Here is an 18,940-nt window from a genome sequence, read left to right as displayed (position 1 = left end):
AATAAAAAATTTTTTAAAATCTTTTTTAAAAATCATTAAATAGGTATAAAAGATAGTAAATGACTAGAACTCTAAGACAACCACAGTAGCAACTATAAAAATATGTCACCAACTTTAAAGCTAAGTGAAAAATAAACAAGAAAAAAGCCTAGTAACTTACAGAAGGGATTCCAAAAAGCTAAGATACTGATCTATGATGAAATGGTGGGCTACTGCAGAAACATGCTATTCATTGCTATAGTGAGACTTGCTGAAGGCCACTCACCAAAACCAAGACTGTTGCTTGCCATGGAAAATACTGTAGGAACCAACTGTCTGCAGAGCAGTTTACTACAGGGATACAATAAAAGCAGAAAGAACGAAGTCCCTTCTTCATCCTCCTGGCAAGTAGACTTCTTTTTTTTTTTTTTTTAAAGATTTTATTTATTTATTTGACAGAGAGATCACAAGTAGGGAGAGAGGCAGGCAGAGAGAGAGGAGGAAGCAGGCTCCCTGCCGAGCAGAGAGCCCGATGCGGGGCTCGATCCCAGGACTCTGAGATCATGACCTGAGCCGAAGGCAGTGGCTTAACCCACTGAGCCACCCAGGCGCCCCGCAAGTAGACTTCTTATAGTGCCTCTTTATTGGCAGAACCTAACAAAGATTCAGCTGCCAAAGAAGAAATGTGATTTGCAGAGTCTCCAGCTCTAACATCGTAATAAAGGGGTAAGAAGGGCAGGTTCAGAGCTCAGAGACAGTAAGTCAATAACTGGCACAATCAATATCTGGAGTCCCTCATCTTGCCTTATTGTCTGAAAGAGTCCTCTAATCTGTTTTAGAAGGTAAAGGTCTAGCTGCCAGGATTTCAAGAGCCAAGTAGAAGATGACTAGAAGTTCCTATATTTGGTATTTGGTAAGCATGTTGTCAGTTAATACCCAGTTTTCAATACAAAGCCTATCTCCTACGGAACTATGCATGAAGTCTCCCAATCCACAGATGTTTTATTTATCATTTATCAAAAATAAGTCTCAAATGGATAAGGAAGATGTGGTCCACATACACTATGGAGTATTATGCCTCCACCAGAAAGGATGAATACCAAACTTTTGTAGCAACATGGACGGGACTGGAAGAGGTTATACTGAGTGAAATAAGTCAATCAGAGAGAGTCAATTATCATATGGTTTCACTTATTTGTGGAGCATAACAAATAACATGGAGGACATGGGGAGATGGAGAGGAGAAGGGAGTTGAGGGAAATTGGAAGGGGAGGTGAACCATGAGAGACTATGGACTCTGAAAAACAATCTGAGGGTTTTGAAGGGGCGGGGGGTGGGAGGTTGGGGGAACCAGGTGGTGGGTATTGGAGAGGGCACAGATTGCATGGAGCACTGGGTGTGGTGCAAAAATAATGAATACTGTTATGCTGAAAATAAAAAAAAATGTCTATACTTCCTAGAGCAATCTATACTTTTAATGCCATTCCGATCAAAATTCCACTGGTATTCTTCAAAGAGCTGGAGCAAATAATCCAAAAATTTGTATGGAATCAGAAGAGACCCCGAATCGCTAAGGAAATGTTGAAAAAGAAAAACAAAACTGGCGGCATCACATTACCTGATTTCAAGCATTACTACAAAGCTGTGATCACCAAGACAGCGTGGTACTGGCATAAAAACAGACATATAGACCTGTGGAAGAGTAAAGAGCCCAGATATGGACCCTCAAGTTTATGGTCAAATAATCTTCGACAAAGCAGGAAAAAATATACAGTGGAAAAAAGACAGTCTCTTCAATAAATGGTGCTGGGAAAACTGGACAGCTATATGTAGATTAATGAAATTTGACCATTCTCTTACACCATACACAAAGATAAACTCGAAATAGAAAAAAGACCTCAACATGAGACAGGAATCCATCAGAATCCTAGAGAACATGGGCAGTAACCTCTTCGACATCAACCACAGCAACTTCTTTCAACATATGTCTCCAAAGGCAAAGGAAACAAAAGCAAAGATGAACTTTTGGGACTTCGTCAAGATCAAAAGCTTCTGCACAAGCAAAGGAAACAGTCAACAAAACAAAGAGGCAACCCATGGAATGGGAGAAGATATTTGCAAATGACAGTACAGACAAAAGGTTGATATCCAGGATCTATAAAGAACTCCTCAAACTCAACACACACAAAACAGATAATCATATCAAAAAATGGGCAGAAGATATGAACAGACACTTCTCCAATGAAGACATACAAATGGCTATCAGACACATGAAAAAATGTTCATCATCACTAGCCATCAGGGAGATTCAAATTAAAACCACACTGAGATACCACCTTACACCAGTTAGAATGGCCAAAATTAGCAGGACAGGAAACAACATGTGTTGGAGAGGATGTGGAGAAAGGGGAACCCTCTTACGCAGTTGGTGGGAATGAAAGTTGGTGCAGCCACTTTGGGAAAGAGAGTCTTAAGCAGATTCTGCACTGAGCCTGGAGCCCAACATGGAGCTGGATCCCACAACCCTGAGATCACAACCTGAGCTGAAACCAAAAGTCAGATACTTAACCAACTGCACCACCTAGGAGCCCCAAATGCATGATTTTGAAAAATGTTACATTTGTCAATAACACATAAATGTTACAGCAGATATACCCATATACATCACAGAGGAGGCTAGTAGGCAAGCCAAACTTCATTAGAGCATATTTACTGCCTTGTTTTAATTATAACTGATCACATCCAGCCAATCAAACAGAAACATACAAATGAACTAATTACAATTCAATTCTATTCAAATGCAGCTAAGCATGGATGGAAGATTATCTATTTGATTATAAAATCAAAATTAATCATTTAACACAGAGTGTAAAAATTACACTCTGAATGCCAACAATGAGTTCTTTAATCGTTGCTTTTAGATTAAAGCCTAAATAACCCATACATTTATGATAAATATAAATCAGGAAGGATTCTATAACAATATATAATGTGGTTAATTATACTTTCAAAGTGATTGCTTATAATGTATTACTACAAAATAAATGTATAATATTACCCAAAATTATCACTATTTGTATACTGTATAGGTCCATACTTACCTTCACATTTTTCAAGAATCTGGACTGTTTCTCCTATTTCTAAGACCAACCCTTGAGGGACAGATCCTCGAAAGCTGCATATCACTAGGAAAACAAAGGTAAACACACCAATTAGCATTTTTAAACACTGAGAAAAGATCAGTGTCATTGAAATTAAGCACTAAATTTTCTTAAATATATACTTTCCCTTCTTCACTAATTAATCTTTCAAATATGTAAGCCCCTTTCAACTTAATCTGTATTTTGAGTAGTAATATAAAGTAGCTCAGTATATTGAAGTACATTCTGGCAAAATTACTATTCCTGAGTAGTAGGTGTATGAAAATGCTTCTGTAAACAAGTCTCTCTTTCCCTCTGCATGACTTATGTTCACCTGTTCTTCTTGGGAAAATATGTTTCAATTATTTAAGAAGAAATTAACACCAGAGTCTTCTTATCTAATATAAACAGACAGTTTTATAAGGAATCACCAACTAAATATGATTATACTTTGAGAAACAAAGTCTCCATAATAAAAATGTAAACAGAAATTCATGAAATAAAAATCAAATTACAATAGGGAAAATCTGTAATACCAATCATAATTCCATGTTTATTGCAACATTTACAATAGCCAAGATATGAAAGTAACCCAACTGTCAATCTATAGATGGATAAAGAAGAAGTAGTGTATATATATGCACACATATATATACATGCATATGTGTGCATATATATGTGTGCATATATATATATACACACACATGCTGTATATCTGTATATATAGATACACACAATGGAATATTACTCAACCATAAAAAAGAATGAAATCCAAGCCATTTGCAACAACTTGGATGGATCTAAAGGGTATAATTCTAAGTGAAATAAGTAAGTCAAGAAAGATAAATACTATATGATTTCAATCATCTGTGGAATTTAAAAAGCAAAACAAAAAGAAAAAAAAAGAGATAAAAAAAAGACAGACTCTTAAAAATAGAGAACTTGCCAGAGGGGAGGAGGTAAGCAGGGGTATGGGTAAAGTAGGAGAAGGTGATTCAGGGTACACTTATCATGACAAGCATTGAGTAATGTATAGAATAGTTAAATCAGTATGTTGTACAACTGAAAATAATGTTAATATTCCAGTTATTATACTGGAATTAAATTTTTTTTAATTTAACACTAGTCTTTTTTTAAAGAAAATGATCATTTGATTTCAAAATTTATGTAAGAATACAAAGAAACAAGAATATCCTTGTCAATCTTAAAGGACTTCTACTACTATGTATCAAGTCTTATAATCTAAAATCAGTTCTCTGAATGGCTAGTAACAAAAAGACAAGACACAACAAGTGTTGGTGAGGATGTGGAGAAAAGGGAACTCTCATGTACTGTTGATGGGAAGGTAAATTGGTGCAACCACTATAAAAAATTGTATGGAGGCTCCTCAAAAGACTAAAAATAGAAATACCATATGACCCAGTAATTCTACTACTAAGTATTTACCCAAAGAAAATTAGAACACTAATTCAAAAAGATACATGCACTCCTATATTTGTTGTAGCATTATTTACAATACCCAAGGTATTGAACCAACCTAAGTGTCCATCAACTGATGAATGGACAAAGATGAGGTATGTATGTATGTACGTGTGTGTGTGTATAATGGTATTTTACTTAAAAAAAGAACAAAATCCACAGCAACTTCTTTCAAGATATGTCTCCAAAGGCAAAGGAAACAAAAGCAAAGATGAACTTTTGGGACTTCGTCAAGATCAAAAGCTTCTGCACAGCAAAGAAAACAGTCAAGAAAACAAAGAGGTAACCCACGGAATGGGAGAAGATATTTGCAAATGACAGTACAGACAAAAGGTTGATATCCAGGATCTATAAAGAACTCCTCAAACTCAACACACACAAAACAGATAATCATATAAAAAAAATGGGCAGAAGATATGAACAGACACTTCTCCAATGAAGACATACAAATGGCTATCAGACACATGAAAAAATGTTCATCATCACTAGCCATCAGGGAGATTCAAATTAAAACCATATTGAGATACCACCTTACACCAGTTAGAATGGCCAAAATTAGCAAGACAGGAAACAACATGTGTTGGAGAGGATGTGGAGAAAGGAGAACCCTCTTACGCAGTTGGTGGGAATGCAAGTTGGTGCAGCCACTTTGGAGAACAGTGTGGAGATTCCTCAAGAAATTAAAAATAGAGCTTCCCTATGACCCTGCCATTGCACTACTGGGTATTTACCCCAAAGACACAGATGTAGTGAAAAGAAGGGCCATCTTTACCCCAATGTTTATAGCAGCAATGGCCACGGTCACCAAACTGTGGAAAGAACCAAGATGCCCTTCAACGGACGAATGGATAAGGAAGATGTGGTCCATATATACTATGGAGTGTTATGCCTCCATCAGAAAGGATGAATACCCAACTTTTGTAGCAACATGGACGGGACTGGAAGAGATTATGCTGAGTGAAATAAGTCAATCAGAGAGAGTCAATTATCATATGGTTTCACTTATTTGTGGAGCATAACATGTAGCATGGAGGACAAGGGGAAATGGAGAGGAGAAGGGAGTTGAGGGAAATTGGAAGGGGAGGTGAACCATGAGAGACTATGGACTCTGAAAAACAATCTGAGGGGTTTGAAGGGGCGGGGGGTGGGAGGTTGGGGGATCCAGGTGGTGGGTATTGGAGAGGGCATGGACTGCATGGAGCACTGGGTGTGGTGCAAAAATAATGAATACTGTTACGCTGAAAAAATAAAAAATTTAAAAAAAAAATCTTGCCATTCATGACAATACAGATGAACCTAGAGGGTATTATGGTAAGTGAGATAAGTGAGAAAGAAAAAGACAAATACCATATTATTTCACTTTCATGTGGAATCTAAAAAGCAAAACAAACCAAAAAGGGCAGAAACAGACCTATTAACACAGAGAACAAATTAATTGCCAGGGGTTAGGGAAATGGGCAAAATGGATGAACGAGAAGGGAAGGAAGAGGCTTCTAGTTATAGAATGAATAAGTCATGGGGATGAAAGGTACAGTATAGGGAATATTAGTCAATGGTACTATAATAGTGTTATATGGTGACAGATGGTAACTATACTTGTGATGAGTATAGGATACCCTACAGAGCTGTTGAATCACTATGTTGTTTACCTAAAACTAATGTAACATTGTGTGTCAACTACACTTCAGTGAAAAAAGATGCAAAAAAAGTGATAAACCCCTCATCAGAGTGACTCAAAACAAACAACTTCTATAAGAATGTTCACAGCAGCTTTATTCACAATAGCCCAGAACTGGAAACAACCCAACTATTCATCAAAATAAGTACAAATAAAATATGCAATATTCAAAAATACATATCACTTAGACATAAAAAATAAAGATCCACTGGTACAAGTAACACATTGGACAAATATCACAATCATTATGCCAAACAAAAGAAGTCAGATGCAAAAGTGTACATACTACATAGTTCTATTTACTAAAAGATCTAGAACAGGCTAAATTAATCTATGATAAATAAAGTCAAAATACAAGTTGCCTCCAAAGAAACATGGACTGATCAGGTAGCACAAAAAGAACATTCTAGAAAGACAGAAATAGCGTTTGACAATCTGTAAGTGTAGACTTTAGGTAAAATTGTACAACTAATTCAATATATGTGACTGTTACCTCAAAATGGATCAAAGACAATACAAGAGCTAAACTATGAAATTCTTAAAGAAAATATAAGAGTAAATCTTTATGACCTTAGTCAGTGCTTCCTAATACATGACACCAAAATCATAAACAACAAAAGAAAGAATAAACTGAACTTCATTAAATTTAAAAGCTTTTGTGCTGCAAAGGACACCATCAAGAAAGTGAAAAAGAAAACCCAGGGAATAGGAGAAAATATTTGTAAATAATGTATCTTACAAAGGATCTGCACCCAGAGTATATAAAAGAACTTCCACAACAATAAAAAAAATTAAAAATGGAAAGAGGATTTGAATGGACATTTCTCTAAAAAAGATATACTAGTGGCCAGGAAAACATGAAAATGCTCAACATCATTAGTTATTAGTGAGATGCTAATCAAAACCATGAGATGTCATTTCATACCCACTAAGATGGCTATAATCAAAAAGACTGACAATAAAACTGTAGGGATATATTGCTGGTAGAAATGTAAAATGGTACAGTTGCTGTAAAAAATCATTTGGCAGTTCCTCAAAAACTTAAACATACAATTATCATATGATTCAACGTTTCCACTCTTACATATATATCCCAAAAGAACTAAAAACATATGCTCACACAAAAAGTTATTCACAAAGGTTCATAACACAATTTGTAACAGCCAAAAAGTAGGAACAATCCATATATCCATCAAATGGATGACTGGATAAATAAAATGTGGTATATCCATACAATGGAATATTCTCAACCATAAAAAGAGTTAAGTACTGATACATACTACTACATGGATGAACTCTGAAAACCTACACTAAGTTGAGGTCAGACACAAAAGGCTACATATCCTATGATTCTATTCATATAAAATATCCAGAATAGCCAAATCCATGGACACAGAAAGTAGATTAGTAACTGCAATATCCTTGGAGAGGAATGTGGAGTGACTCTCATTGGTTATAGGGATTCTTTATGGAGTGATGAAAATATTCCGGAATTAGATAGTGATAATGGTTATTCAACCTAATAAATATATTAAAACCACTGAACTGTATACTTTTTTAAAATTTTTTATTTTTTTTATTTCTTTTCAGTGTTCCAGAATTCTTTGTTTATGCACCACACCCAGTGCTCCATGCAATACATGCCCTCCATAATACTCACCACCAGAATCATCCAACCTCCTACCCCCCACCCCTCCAAAACCCTCAGATTGTTTTTCAGAGTCGACAGTCTCTCATGGTTCTTCGCCCTTTTTTATTTAAGTTCAACTAGCCAAGGTATAGTACTATCAGTAGTTTTTGATACCTTTTTTAAAAGGCAAAGAAATATAAGTGGTTCTCCTTGACTCAACAAATGTTACTGATACTGCTCAGTTATATTCAAGAAGTCAATTTCAAGTCTGAAGTGACTGAACAAGCTGAGACAACACTAACTCAGTACCATATGAAGTGGAAGCTACTAAGATGTGTTACGTTTAAACGTAGTGAAAATATACATGGACAGAAAATAACAGTTGGACCAATTTAGAAGGCTTGTAAAAATGTAAGACATTTAAAATCTATGGTTTTTTTCATTGTATGACTCATCAGCAAGTACTCTGTAGAAATTATATGACTCTTTCATGTGTCAGTCTGCCAGCAGTCAAAAAAGAACTTTATTTGCTCTCATGGATGTGATCATCTTCACTTCTGTGAATTTTTATAAAAAACAGAAAGCAAGTATCCTGACTTGTTCAAGTGCATAGCAGCAAGATGGCTTAGTAGTGGTCAAGTTTTATTGCAATTTTATTATACTTCAAGCTGTGACTGTAATTTTTGTGAATGAAAACTTCCCTCATCATATTTTTAAATGTCTTTTTTAAGTAATCTCTACACCCAACATGGGGCTCAAACTCACAAACCCAAGATCAAGAGTCACATGCTCCACTGACTGAGTCAGCCAAGAGCCCCTTCCCTCATCCACTGTTACTATAAGCTAATATATGGCCTTGGAAATTAGTTTTTTATTCAATCTTGATAATGTTTCTTAATTAATTCAACTTAACATCAAACTTATTTGTGAAACTTACACATATATTAAAGATATTCTGTTGCCAACTCGAATCACAACTAATATTAAGCTGCTTTATAAATTTTTCATACTTTCAAAAGTTAAAAAAAGAAATAGTATCACCATTCTAACTCAGATTTGGATCCCACACATTTTTGTGCTCAAAATACAGTTCTTATAGAGTTTTTTAAACTTCAATGCAACTGCAAAGGAAATTTCCATATTTCAAAATCCATATACTAGTGCAACTGAGTTGGAAGTACTTTAATCTGCAATGTAATGACATGTTAAATGACAGGCTAAAAGGCAAATAACAAGAGAAGATGCTAATAAATTCCATAAATGCCTTCCAAGTGATGACTATTCTCAAATTAAAATATATATAAAGACTGACATCAGTATTTGGCAATATCTGTCTAAAAAAGTATTTATAAAGATGAAAAACATAAAATCTCATTACAGATCAGCTTTAACAGGTAAAGATTTATGACTGATTTTAATTATAGGGAGCATTAACATTAAAAGACAATTAATTAACCCCCCCAAAAAAACCTTCTGATCTTCTCATTAGATATATATTACCAAGAAAAACTGTGCACAATTATTTTTATATTTTGAATTTCATTAAATTCATTATACATCAATTTTGCGACTTGGCCTGTAAGTTTAAAATATATTACTATGTGATCCTTTAGAGTAAAACTTTGCCAACTCCCAGTCTAAAGCAAAAACAGTACCAATGTATTGTGTATTTGTGATATTATGAAAAGTAAAACACATGACAAAAGTAACATCAAATATAGGAGGGAGGAAACTACTATCAATTTCACTTAACATTTATTTACATAAACTGTAATACCTATGTATTATTTAAATTGTTGTGTATTCACTGACTGCTTCCACTTTATGATCACAGAGTAGTTTTCTCCCCTCTTCACTAGCGTATTTTGTAACTACATAACACATTCTTTGTTTTAATTAATTTATTTATTTTAGAGATAGAAAGTGCAAAGGGAAGGAGCAGAGGGAGAGGGAGAGGCAGACTCCACACTGAGTCCAAAGTTCAACATGAGGCTGGATCCTAGACCCCTGAGATCATGACCTGAGCCGAAATCAAGTCAGACACCTAACCAATCATGCCACCCAGGTGTCCCTACATAATACATTCTTCTGATGAAGAATTCACAAACCTTTCTATGAATTATCATTTTTCCATTTGATTACTTTCCTATGAAGCAGAAAGGAAAAGTATAAACAAAAAAACATTCTTATGGGCACTGGAGTTTATTTCAAACTATCAAAATTTAAGAATGAAGTCCCCTGGGTAGCTCAGTGGGTTAAGCCTCTGACTCTTGATTTCAGCTTAAGTCATGATCTCAGGATTGTGAGATCAAGCCCCACATTGTGAGATCAAGCCCCACATTCATATGCATTGAACCCAGAGCCTGCTTAAGATTTTCCCTCTCCCACTCCCTCTTCCCCTCCCCACCCCCAAATTCTCATGCATATTCTCTAAAAAATAAAAATAAAAATAAAAAAAATAAGAATGAACCTGTGGGGGACGCCTGGATAGCTCAGTCAATTGAGCAGCCTACTCTTGGTTTCCGCTCATATCATGATCTCAGGGTCCTAGCTGGAACTGAGGCCTGTGAGGGGCTCCACACTCAGGGGGTTGTATGACTGAGGATTCTCTCCCTCCCTTCCCCTCTGCCCTGACTTGAGCTCTCTTTCTAAAATACATAAATCATCTTTTGAAAAACAAAAATGAACCTGTGTGTTCCTTACTGCTGCTGTGCATGTAATTAATTGCTTCTATGGTATCATAATAATCTCAAGATAGAAAACTACTATCAATTTCACTTAACATTTATTCACATAAACTATAATACCTATGCACTCATTACAATAAAATTGATTGTAAAAAGTGAACTCGGAGCACCTGGGCGGGTCAGTCAGTTGGGCGTCTGCTTTCAGTTCACAGGTCACAATCCCAGGGTCCTCAGACTGAATTCTACCCGGTGATTCCCACTCAGCGGGGAGTCTGCTTCTCTCTCTGTCCCTCCCCCTGCTTATGTTCTCTCTCTGTCTCAAATAAATAAATAAAAATCTTAAAAAAAAAAAGTCAACTCTTCTTAAGCCCCTGCAACAAGCACATTATAGGTCCAAAGACACATGAAAAAAATCACCAGGAGGTATTTTTTTCCTTAAAAATAGCTTTTAACAGAGACTATGTACCACATTATCACCTTAGTACTACTTTAGAAACCCACAAAAATATTATCAGTCTCTTACATATTTTATGCTATTTTTCTTATTTCTAGGTCAAAAAAATAACAAAATAGTTTTCATTTGAAGCTTTACTGCATTGCTATTTAGTTAATCCTAGGATGGTTACATTAAATGAGAAGCAATCCCAGTAAGAGTCATTTCTATATTAACTATACCAATGAAAAGAAAAAGAAAAACAATAGTTCAAACAAAATTGTAAGGGTCTATTCAGCCAGAGCGACCCCACCCTGGTTGAACTGCCATTTTGTTGTAAACTTAAATTGACACCCCCCCCCCCCCCCCCCCCCCCCCACCCCCCTGGCCAGGGGAACTTACTTAAAAGCAAGTCCGGGAAACCAGTCCCTGGTAACAAAGTCCAAGTACAAGGGTGGGTCAGGCTTGGAGGGGGTATTCAATCAGTGGGGGCACATACTGTCTCCTAGCTACCAAGGAGTACGGGCCCCGCCCTTTGGGGGCGCCAATCCTAACCAAGGGGTGATAGGCTAAATCAAATGTCTACTAGGGTAAACTGTAATTCAATTGGTCACCTAGCATCACTGTGGAGTTTCCTGTGTGTGTTACAATCTCACTGGCCACCTGTGTGTGGCCAGGCCCAACCACATGGCCTTTGCTCTATAAGTTAGTCTGGAAAGCAGGGAGGGGTTGCCCTCTCTGTAAGAGGTGCGGCCCTGGCTGGCCAGTTTGATTCCTGATGCTTGGCGTGAAATAAAGCTTTGCTTGACCTTCACTTTGTATCAGTCTCGCTCCTTTAATCACGGACCCATTATTGGGGTACCCAATTTTAGGGGGACCCAACAAAATTATTTGTTTGGCTTGGCAACACATGATTTCTTAGAGCAGATCTGTTGTCTTAACTAAGTTTTATTTGGGCCCATATGAAGTTACTTTGCATTTCTTCAGGGGATGAAGGAAGGACACACCCTGGGAGGATATGAATAGCAAAGAAAATCTGGTAAAAGGCACACAACAACTGGCCAAAGTAATCCACCCTCTTTCCCAAACGATAATTAACTATAACTCTAGCACTAAGTCATGCAAAACAAGTGAAGTAGTGCAATATAAAATAAAAAGTGGAGTGTAGGGGGCACCTGGGTGGGTGGCTCAGTTGGGTAAGCATTTGCCTTCAGCTCAGGTCACGATCCCAGAGTCCTGGGCTCAACCCCCACACTGGGCTCCCTGCTTAGCGGGGAGCCTGCTTCTCCCTCTCCCCCTGCCTACTTCTCCCCCCCGCTTGTGCTCTCTCTCTCTCTCTGTCAATAGACAGATAGATAGACAGATAGATAAAATATTTTTTAAAAGTAGACTGTATATTCCTTGAGGGCTAATAGGAAACTGGGCAAAGTCCATTGTATACAATAATTTGAAAACAGAGATGGAAAATTAACTATGGAACTAGGCTCTAAAAAAAAATACTATCAGTTAAATGTCACCTCAGTGCATCTATAATGATTACGTTTACAGAAAGGGCCCAAGACTTTTATCTGATCTCTTACTAGAAAGTAAATGTAACAATTTAACTGTAATTTGCTTCTAGAGAGACTTCCCTTACTTTCTTTTTAGAATAGCTACTGGGTGATAAGGAGCATATATGATAGAATTTTTCTATAAGCCATCCTTAATCCTTAAAGGTAAAGGTAGTCAAAGATATTTCCATTGACAGAACTAAGAAAAACAGGTATAAAAACAAGTTTGAAAAGGAATACTGACTACAGACTGATTCATGAAAACATCTATCCTTAATAAACCACTACACTCTTAAACCAAACAAACATAGTTACTAATAAACCATCTAAAACTATTTTAAAAGCCAGGGAGAGAAGAAAACCATAGCTTTCACTTTTCTTTCAACTTCCCTTTACCCTAAATATAATCTTCCCTTCCCTATTCCCAGGCACCCCATGTAGTAAGGGAAGACTATTTAAAGCTCTACCTATAGGGGTGCGCCTGGGTGGCTCAGTCAAGTTTCGTAACTGACTCTTGATTTCAGCTCAGGTCTTGATCTCAGAGTAGTGAGTTCAAGCCTCACGTTGGGCTCCACACTGAGCATGGAGCCTACTTTAGGAAAAAAAAAAAAAAGCTATACCTATAATGGCTATGGGGGGAGTTAAGTGTTGACAAACATAGTCTAAGTGAAGGGCTACTCCAATCTCCAGCACTTTCCTAGGTATATCACACATATTATCTCATTAATCTTAATTTAAGAAGGAAGGAGGGAAGGGAAGTGAAGAGGGAAAGTTAGTTTTTAGCAGAAGCAAGACAAAAGTCTTCTAAGAGACCTAAATGACAGCATTATTTCTTACAACAAATGAGAAGGCATTCCAAAAGAGTTCATCTGACACACAATAGTCAACCCAATCTATTCTTCAAAATTAATCCCCCAAAATAATCAATCTACTAAGTAATTAACTTATTAATGTAGAACTTTCTTTCCCATCATCCAAGATACTGAGGTCCCCTTTTCAAGGATATACTACTGGTAGGAGAACATACAAGTGTATCAGAAGGCAGTTTGTTAAGCAAGAAACCATTACAAAAGGGGGTAAAGAGTGTAAAGGAGATATTTCATCAAAGTCACGCAAAGCCTAAAAGTACCAACCTTGTCCTACCATAAAGCACTATTCTCCAGAGACTGTACTTTATTCAGAAAACTCTTGTCTCTCTCCTCTGAAGAGCATAAAATACTACCAACATCTGGCTCTTTGGAGCTCTTTTCCACTCTGTTGACTGACCATGACCTTTATTCATCCTTTCCCCAGTTGTGATACACAGCAGTCACTGCTCCCTACAGAGAATATTCCAAACTCTTTGGCATTCTACATAATCTCTTGGCTTTCCCCCACAGTGGTTACTGACATTTACTGTGATACTCACTAGTTTAATTTTCAGAAGTCAACTTTACAAGACTGAATCCTTTCTCTCAAAGATCAGGGGGGAAAAAGGACGCCCATTCTCATCACCTTCAAAATTGTATTTAAGATTCTAGCAGCACAGTCAGGCAAGGAAAAGAAATAAAAATCAGAGAGGGAGAAAAACCATGAGAGACTCTGGAAAATTAACTGAGGGTTACAGAGGGAGCAGGGGATCAGGTAACCAGGTGATAGGTATTAAGGAGGGCATGTGTGGTGATGAGCACTGGGTGTTATACACACAACTAATGAATCGTTGAACACTGCATCAAAAACTAATAATGTACTATATGTTGGCTAACTGAACATAATAAAAAAGAAAAAGAAATAAAAAGCATCAAAATTGGAAAGAAGTAAAGCTCTATTTGCAGATAACATGATTATCTACCAGAAAATCAAATGAAATCTATCAAATAAGCAACTAGAACTAGTAAGTGGGTTTAGTATGGTTACACATTATAAGATGACTATTGGGGCGCCTGGGTGGCTCAGTGGGTTAAACCCTCTGCCTTCGGCTCAGGTCATGATCCCAGGGTCCTGGGATTGAACCCCACATTGGGCTCTCTGCTCAGCAGGGAGTCTGTTTCCCCCCCACCACCTGCCTCTCTGCCTACTTGTAATCTCTGTCTGTCAAATAAACAAATAAAATCTTTAAAAAAAATATGATCACTATACAAAAATCAATCACATTTCCATACACTAACAGAAAACAGAAGAGGGTATTTTGAAAAAATAATACCATTTAAAATAACATCAAAACACATAATACATAGGAGTAAATGTGACAAAATAAGTGGAAAAAAATCTATACATTGAAAACTAAAATAAATCTGAGAGAAATTAAAGAGAACCTAAATAAATGGAAAGATACACACTATTCCTTGGTTGAAAGACTTGATACTGTTAAAATGACAGTATTTTCCAAATCGATCTAGAGAGTCAGTGCAATCTCAATCAAAATCCCAGGCTTTTTGGTAGAAATTGACAAACTTATTTTTTAAATTACATCAAAATGAAAGGACATAGAATAGTCAAAACAACTATGAAAAAGAAAATAGCTAACAAGATTAACACTACCTGATATCAATAATTATTTTAAAGCTACAATAATCCAAACAGTATGGTATTAATGTAAAGATAGACTAACAGATTGGTGCAACAGAATAAAGAGGCCAGAAATAAGCCCACACATACACAGCTGATTTTTTTTAAAAAGACACAAACTCATTGTAAGGACAGCCTAATTGATGTATGAGTTTTAGTAATTTGGGGGTGGAGTCTTTGGGGTTTTCCACATAAGGTAACATGTCATTGTGAAGAGAGTGAGTTTGACTTCTTCTCCGCCAACTTAAATGTCTTTTATTTCTTTTTGTTGTCTGATTGCTGAAGCTAAGAATTCTAGTACTATGCTGAACAGCAGTGGTGAAAGTAGGCATCCCTGTCACATTCCTGATCTTAAGGGAAAAGCTCTCAGTTTTTTCCCATCAAGAATGATATTTGCTGTGAGCTTTTCATAGATGGCTTTTATGACACTGAAGTATGTTCCCTCTATCCCTATACTTTGAAGAGTTTTAATTAAGAAAGGAGGCGATATTTCATCAAATGGTTTTTCTGCATCAATTGAGAGGATTATATGGTTCTTATCTCTTCTTTTACTAATGTGCTCTAACATGTTGATTGATTTGCAAATGTTGAAACCCCTTGCAACCCAGGAATAAATCCCACCAGTTGTGGTGAAGAATCTTTTTAATGTACTGTTGGATCTCATTGGCTAGGATCTTGTTGAGTATTTTGGCATCCATGTTCATCAGGGATATTGGTCTTTAATTCTCCTTTTTGATGGGGCCTTTTCTGGTTTGGGGATCAGGGTAATGTTGGTCTCATAGAACAAGTTTGGAAGTTTTCCTTCCATTTCTATATTGCACTACTAGGTATTTACCCCAAAGATACAGATGTAGTGAAAAGAAGGGGCACATGCACGCCAATAGCCAAACTGTGGAAGAAGACAAGATGTTCTTCAACAGATGAATGCATAAAGAAGATGCAGTGTGTGTGTATGTGTATACACACACACACACACACACACACACACACACAAAATGGAATATTACTCAGTCATCAGAAAGGACAAATATCTACTATTTACATTGACATGGGTGGAACTGGAGGGTATTTTGCTAAGTAAAATAAGTCAATCAGAGAAACACAATTAAACACAATTATCATATGATTTCACTCAAATGTGGAACATAAGGGATAATGCAGAGCATAAGAGAGGTGGTGGGTGGAATACTGAATGAAGAAATCAAAGGGGGAGACAAACCATATGAGACTCTTGACTCCAGGAAACAAACTAAGGGTTACAGAAAGGGAAGTAGGCGGCAAAAAAGTTAACTGGGTGATGGGCATTAAAGAGGGCATGTGATATGATGAGCACTGGGTGTTATACTGAACTAATGAGCCACTGAACACTCTATCAAAACCTAATGAGATACTACTATACGTTGGCTAACTGAACATAACAACAACAAAAAAAAGATAGCCTATTCAAATGGTGCCAGAACAACTGGATATCTGTATGGGGAAAAAAAAATGAGCTCATACTTTGTATCATATTTTAAAAAATTAAAAAACAGGGCACCTGGGTGGCTCAGTGGGTTAAGCCTCTGCCTTAGGCTCAGGTCATGATCTCAGGGTCCTGGAATCAAGCCCCACATCGGGCTCTCTGCTTGGCAGGGAGCCTACTTCTCCCTCTCTCTCTGCCTGCCTCTCTTTCTACTTGTGATTTCTCTCTGTGTCAAATAAATAAAATCTTTAAAAAAATTTTAAAAACAACAACTTGAAATGGAAAACAGACCTAAATATAAATCTAACGCTATAAAACTTTCAGAAGACAACATCAGAGAAAAACATTGTGACCTTGGGTTAGGCAAAGATTTCTTCAATAAGACACAGAAAGCATAATTCCATAAAAGCACAAATTGATAAACTGGACATCATCAAAATTTGAAACTTTTGCCCCGTGAAAGACACTTATAAGAGAATGAGAAGACAGGACTCAGAGTGGAAGAAAACCCTTACAAAGCATATATCTGATAAAAGACTTATGTCCCAACTACATTTTTTAAAACTCTTAAAATCCAACAAGAGTGATATCACACACAATGGCAGAGTAGGAAGCTCTGTGTTTTGGTCCCTCCACTGAAATAACCTGTGAACTGGAAAAAAAATTACTAGAATCACCTATCTTGGAACTCTAGAACCTAACTGGACACTTATAACAACCAGATGAGTGCTCACTATGACGGGATGAAGGGAAATGTTGCTGATCCTGGGTAGTAGAAAAATATATGCAAATCAGCTACCACAGCCCACTCCTCAGACCCTGTCCAGCAATGAGAATAGCAGCATGCTTTCCTGGAGCACCTGCCTGGTGCCAGAGAAGGCAGTGTGTATCTTCTCCTTCAAAAATTCTGTGTTACACATTGTAGATGGTCTGACAGATCTCTAAAGGACCAGTGCAGGCATATGCCTTGCTTGTGACCCAATTCCATTTACAACAGCATTAAAAGAATAAAACATTTAGAAATAAATTTAACCGAAGAGGAATGAGATTTGTATACTGAAAGCTACAAAACAATGCTGAAAGAAATTAAAAATCTAAGTGAGTGGAAACATATCCTATGTTCATGAATGACAGAATAGTAAGCTGACAAAACCACACAAAGCAATCTACAGATCCAATGCAATCCCTACCAAAATCCCAAGAATATTTTTTGCAAAAATAGCAAAACCCACCCTAAAATTCATATGGAATCTCAAGATCCCATATAGCCAAAACAATCTTAAAAAAGAACAAAACTGGGGGCACCTGGGTGGCTCAGTCAGTTAAGCATCTGACTCTTGATTTCAGCTCAGGTCATGACCTTGGGGTTGTGAGATCAAGCCCCGAATCAGGCTCTGAGCTTAGTGGGTTGTCTGCTTGAGATTTTCTTCCCTTTCCCTCTGCCCCTCCCCCTGCTCAATGCTTACATGTGCTTTCTTTCTTTCTCTACAATAAACAAATAAATCTTAAAAAAAGAAACAAAGTTGAACAACTCTCATGTTCTAGTTTCAAAACTTACTACAAAACTATAGTAATCAAAACAATACGGGAGGCACCTGGTTGGCTCATTTGGAAGAGCATATGACTTTTGATCTCGGAGTCAAGAGTTTGAGCCCCAGAATGGGTACAGAGATTACTTAAAAACTGAAAAGAAAATCTTAAAAGAAAAAAGAAAAACCCAAAACAGTACTCATATAAAGACAAACATATATATTCAGTGGAATATAATTTAAAGTCAGAAATGAATGTTGACAAATGTCAATAGATTTTTTTATTATTATGTTCACTTAGCCAAACATATAGTGTGCCTGTATACACATATACATAAAATCAAAAGATTTTAACAAGAGTGTCAAGATCTTCAAACAGGGAAAAAAGACTCTTCAAGAAATGGTGCCAGATGTCAAACAATATCCACATGCAAAAAAAATGAAGTAGGATACTAACCCTATACCATATGTAAAAATTAACTCAAAATGGACCAAAGACCAAAATATAAGAGCTAAACCTATTAAATTTATAGAAGACATAGGGGCAAATATTTGTGACATTAGATTTGGCAATAATTTCTCATTTATGACACCCAAAGATCCAACAAGAGAAAATAAATAAACTGGACTTCATCAGAATTAAAAGCTTTTGTCCATCAAGGAACACTGTTAAGAAAGTGAAAAGACAGTTTACAGAATGGTAGAAAATATTTGCAAATCATGTCTTTAAGATGCAGAATATATATGCTGTCCATATATATATGGATATGTCCATATATATGGATATGTCCATATATATGTATGTCCATATATATATGTTCATATG

At 36.6% G+C, this 18,940-nt stretch overlaps 1 protein-coding gene across 1 annotated transcript in view; it reads right to left on the bottom strand.

Annotated features, from left to right (window-relative positions):
* The window catches only part of LOC111144134 (dedicator of cytokinesis 3), a 588,346-nt gene that overhangs the window by 491,669 nt on the left and 77,737 nt on the right, over positions 1-18,940 (bottom strand). The window contains exon 2 of the mRNA XM_022498293.1: positions 3,081-3,164. Coding sequence (XP_022354001.1) covers positions 3,081-3,164 — 84 coding nt within the window. The remainder of the gene's footprint in view (positions 1-3,080; positions 3,165-18,940) is intronic.

The sequence above is a fragment of the Enhydra lutris genome, unplaced genomic scaffold (genome assembly GCF_002288905.1).
Source record: "Enhydra lutris kenyoni isolate GAN:26980312 unplaced genomic scaffold, ASM228890v2 scaffoldscaffold10, whole genome shotgun sequence".
Classification (NCBI taxonomy): Eukaryota; Metazoa; Chordata; class Mammalia; order Carnivora; family Mustelidae; genus Enhydra; species Enhydra lutris.
The sequence above is the reverse complement of the archived record's forward strand: the minus strand, read 5'-3'. Positions and strand labels throughout refer to the sequence as shown.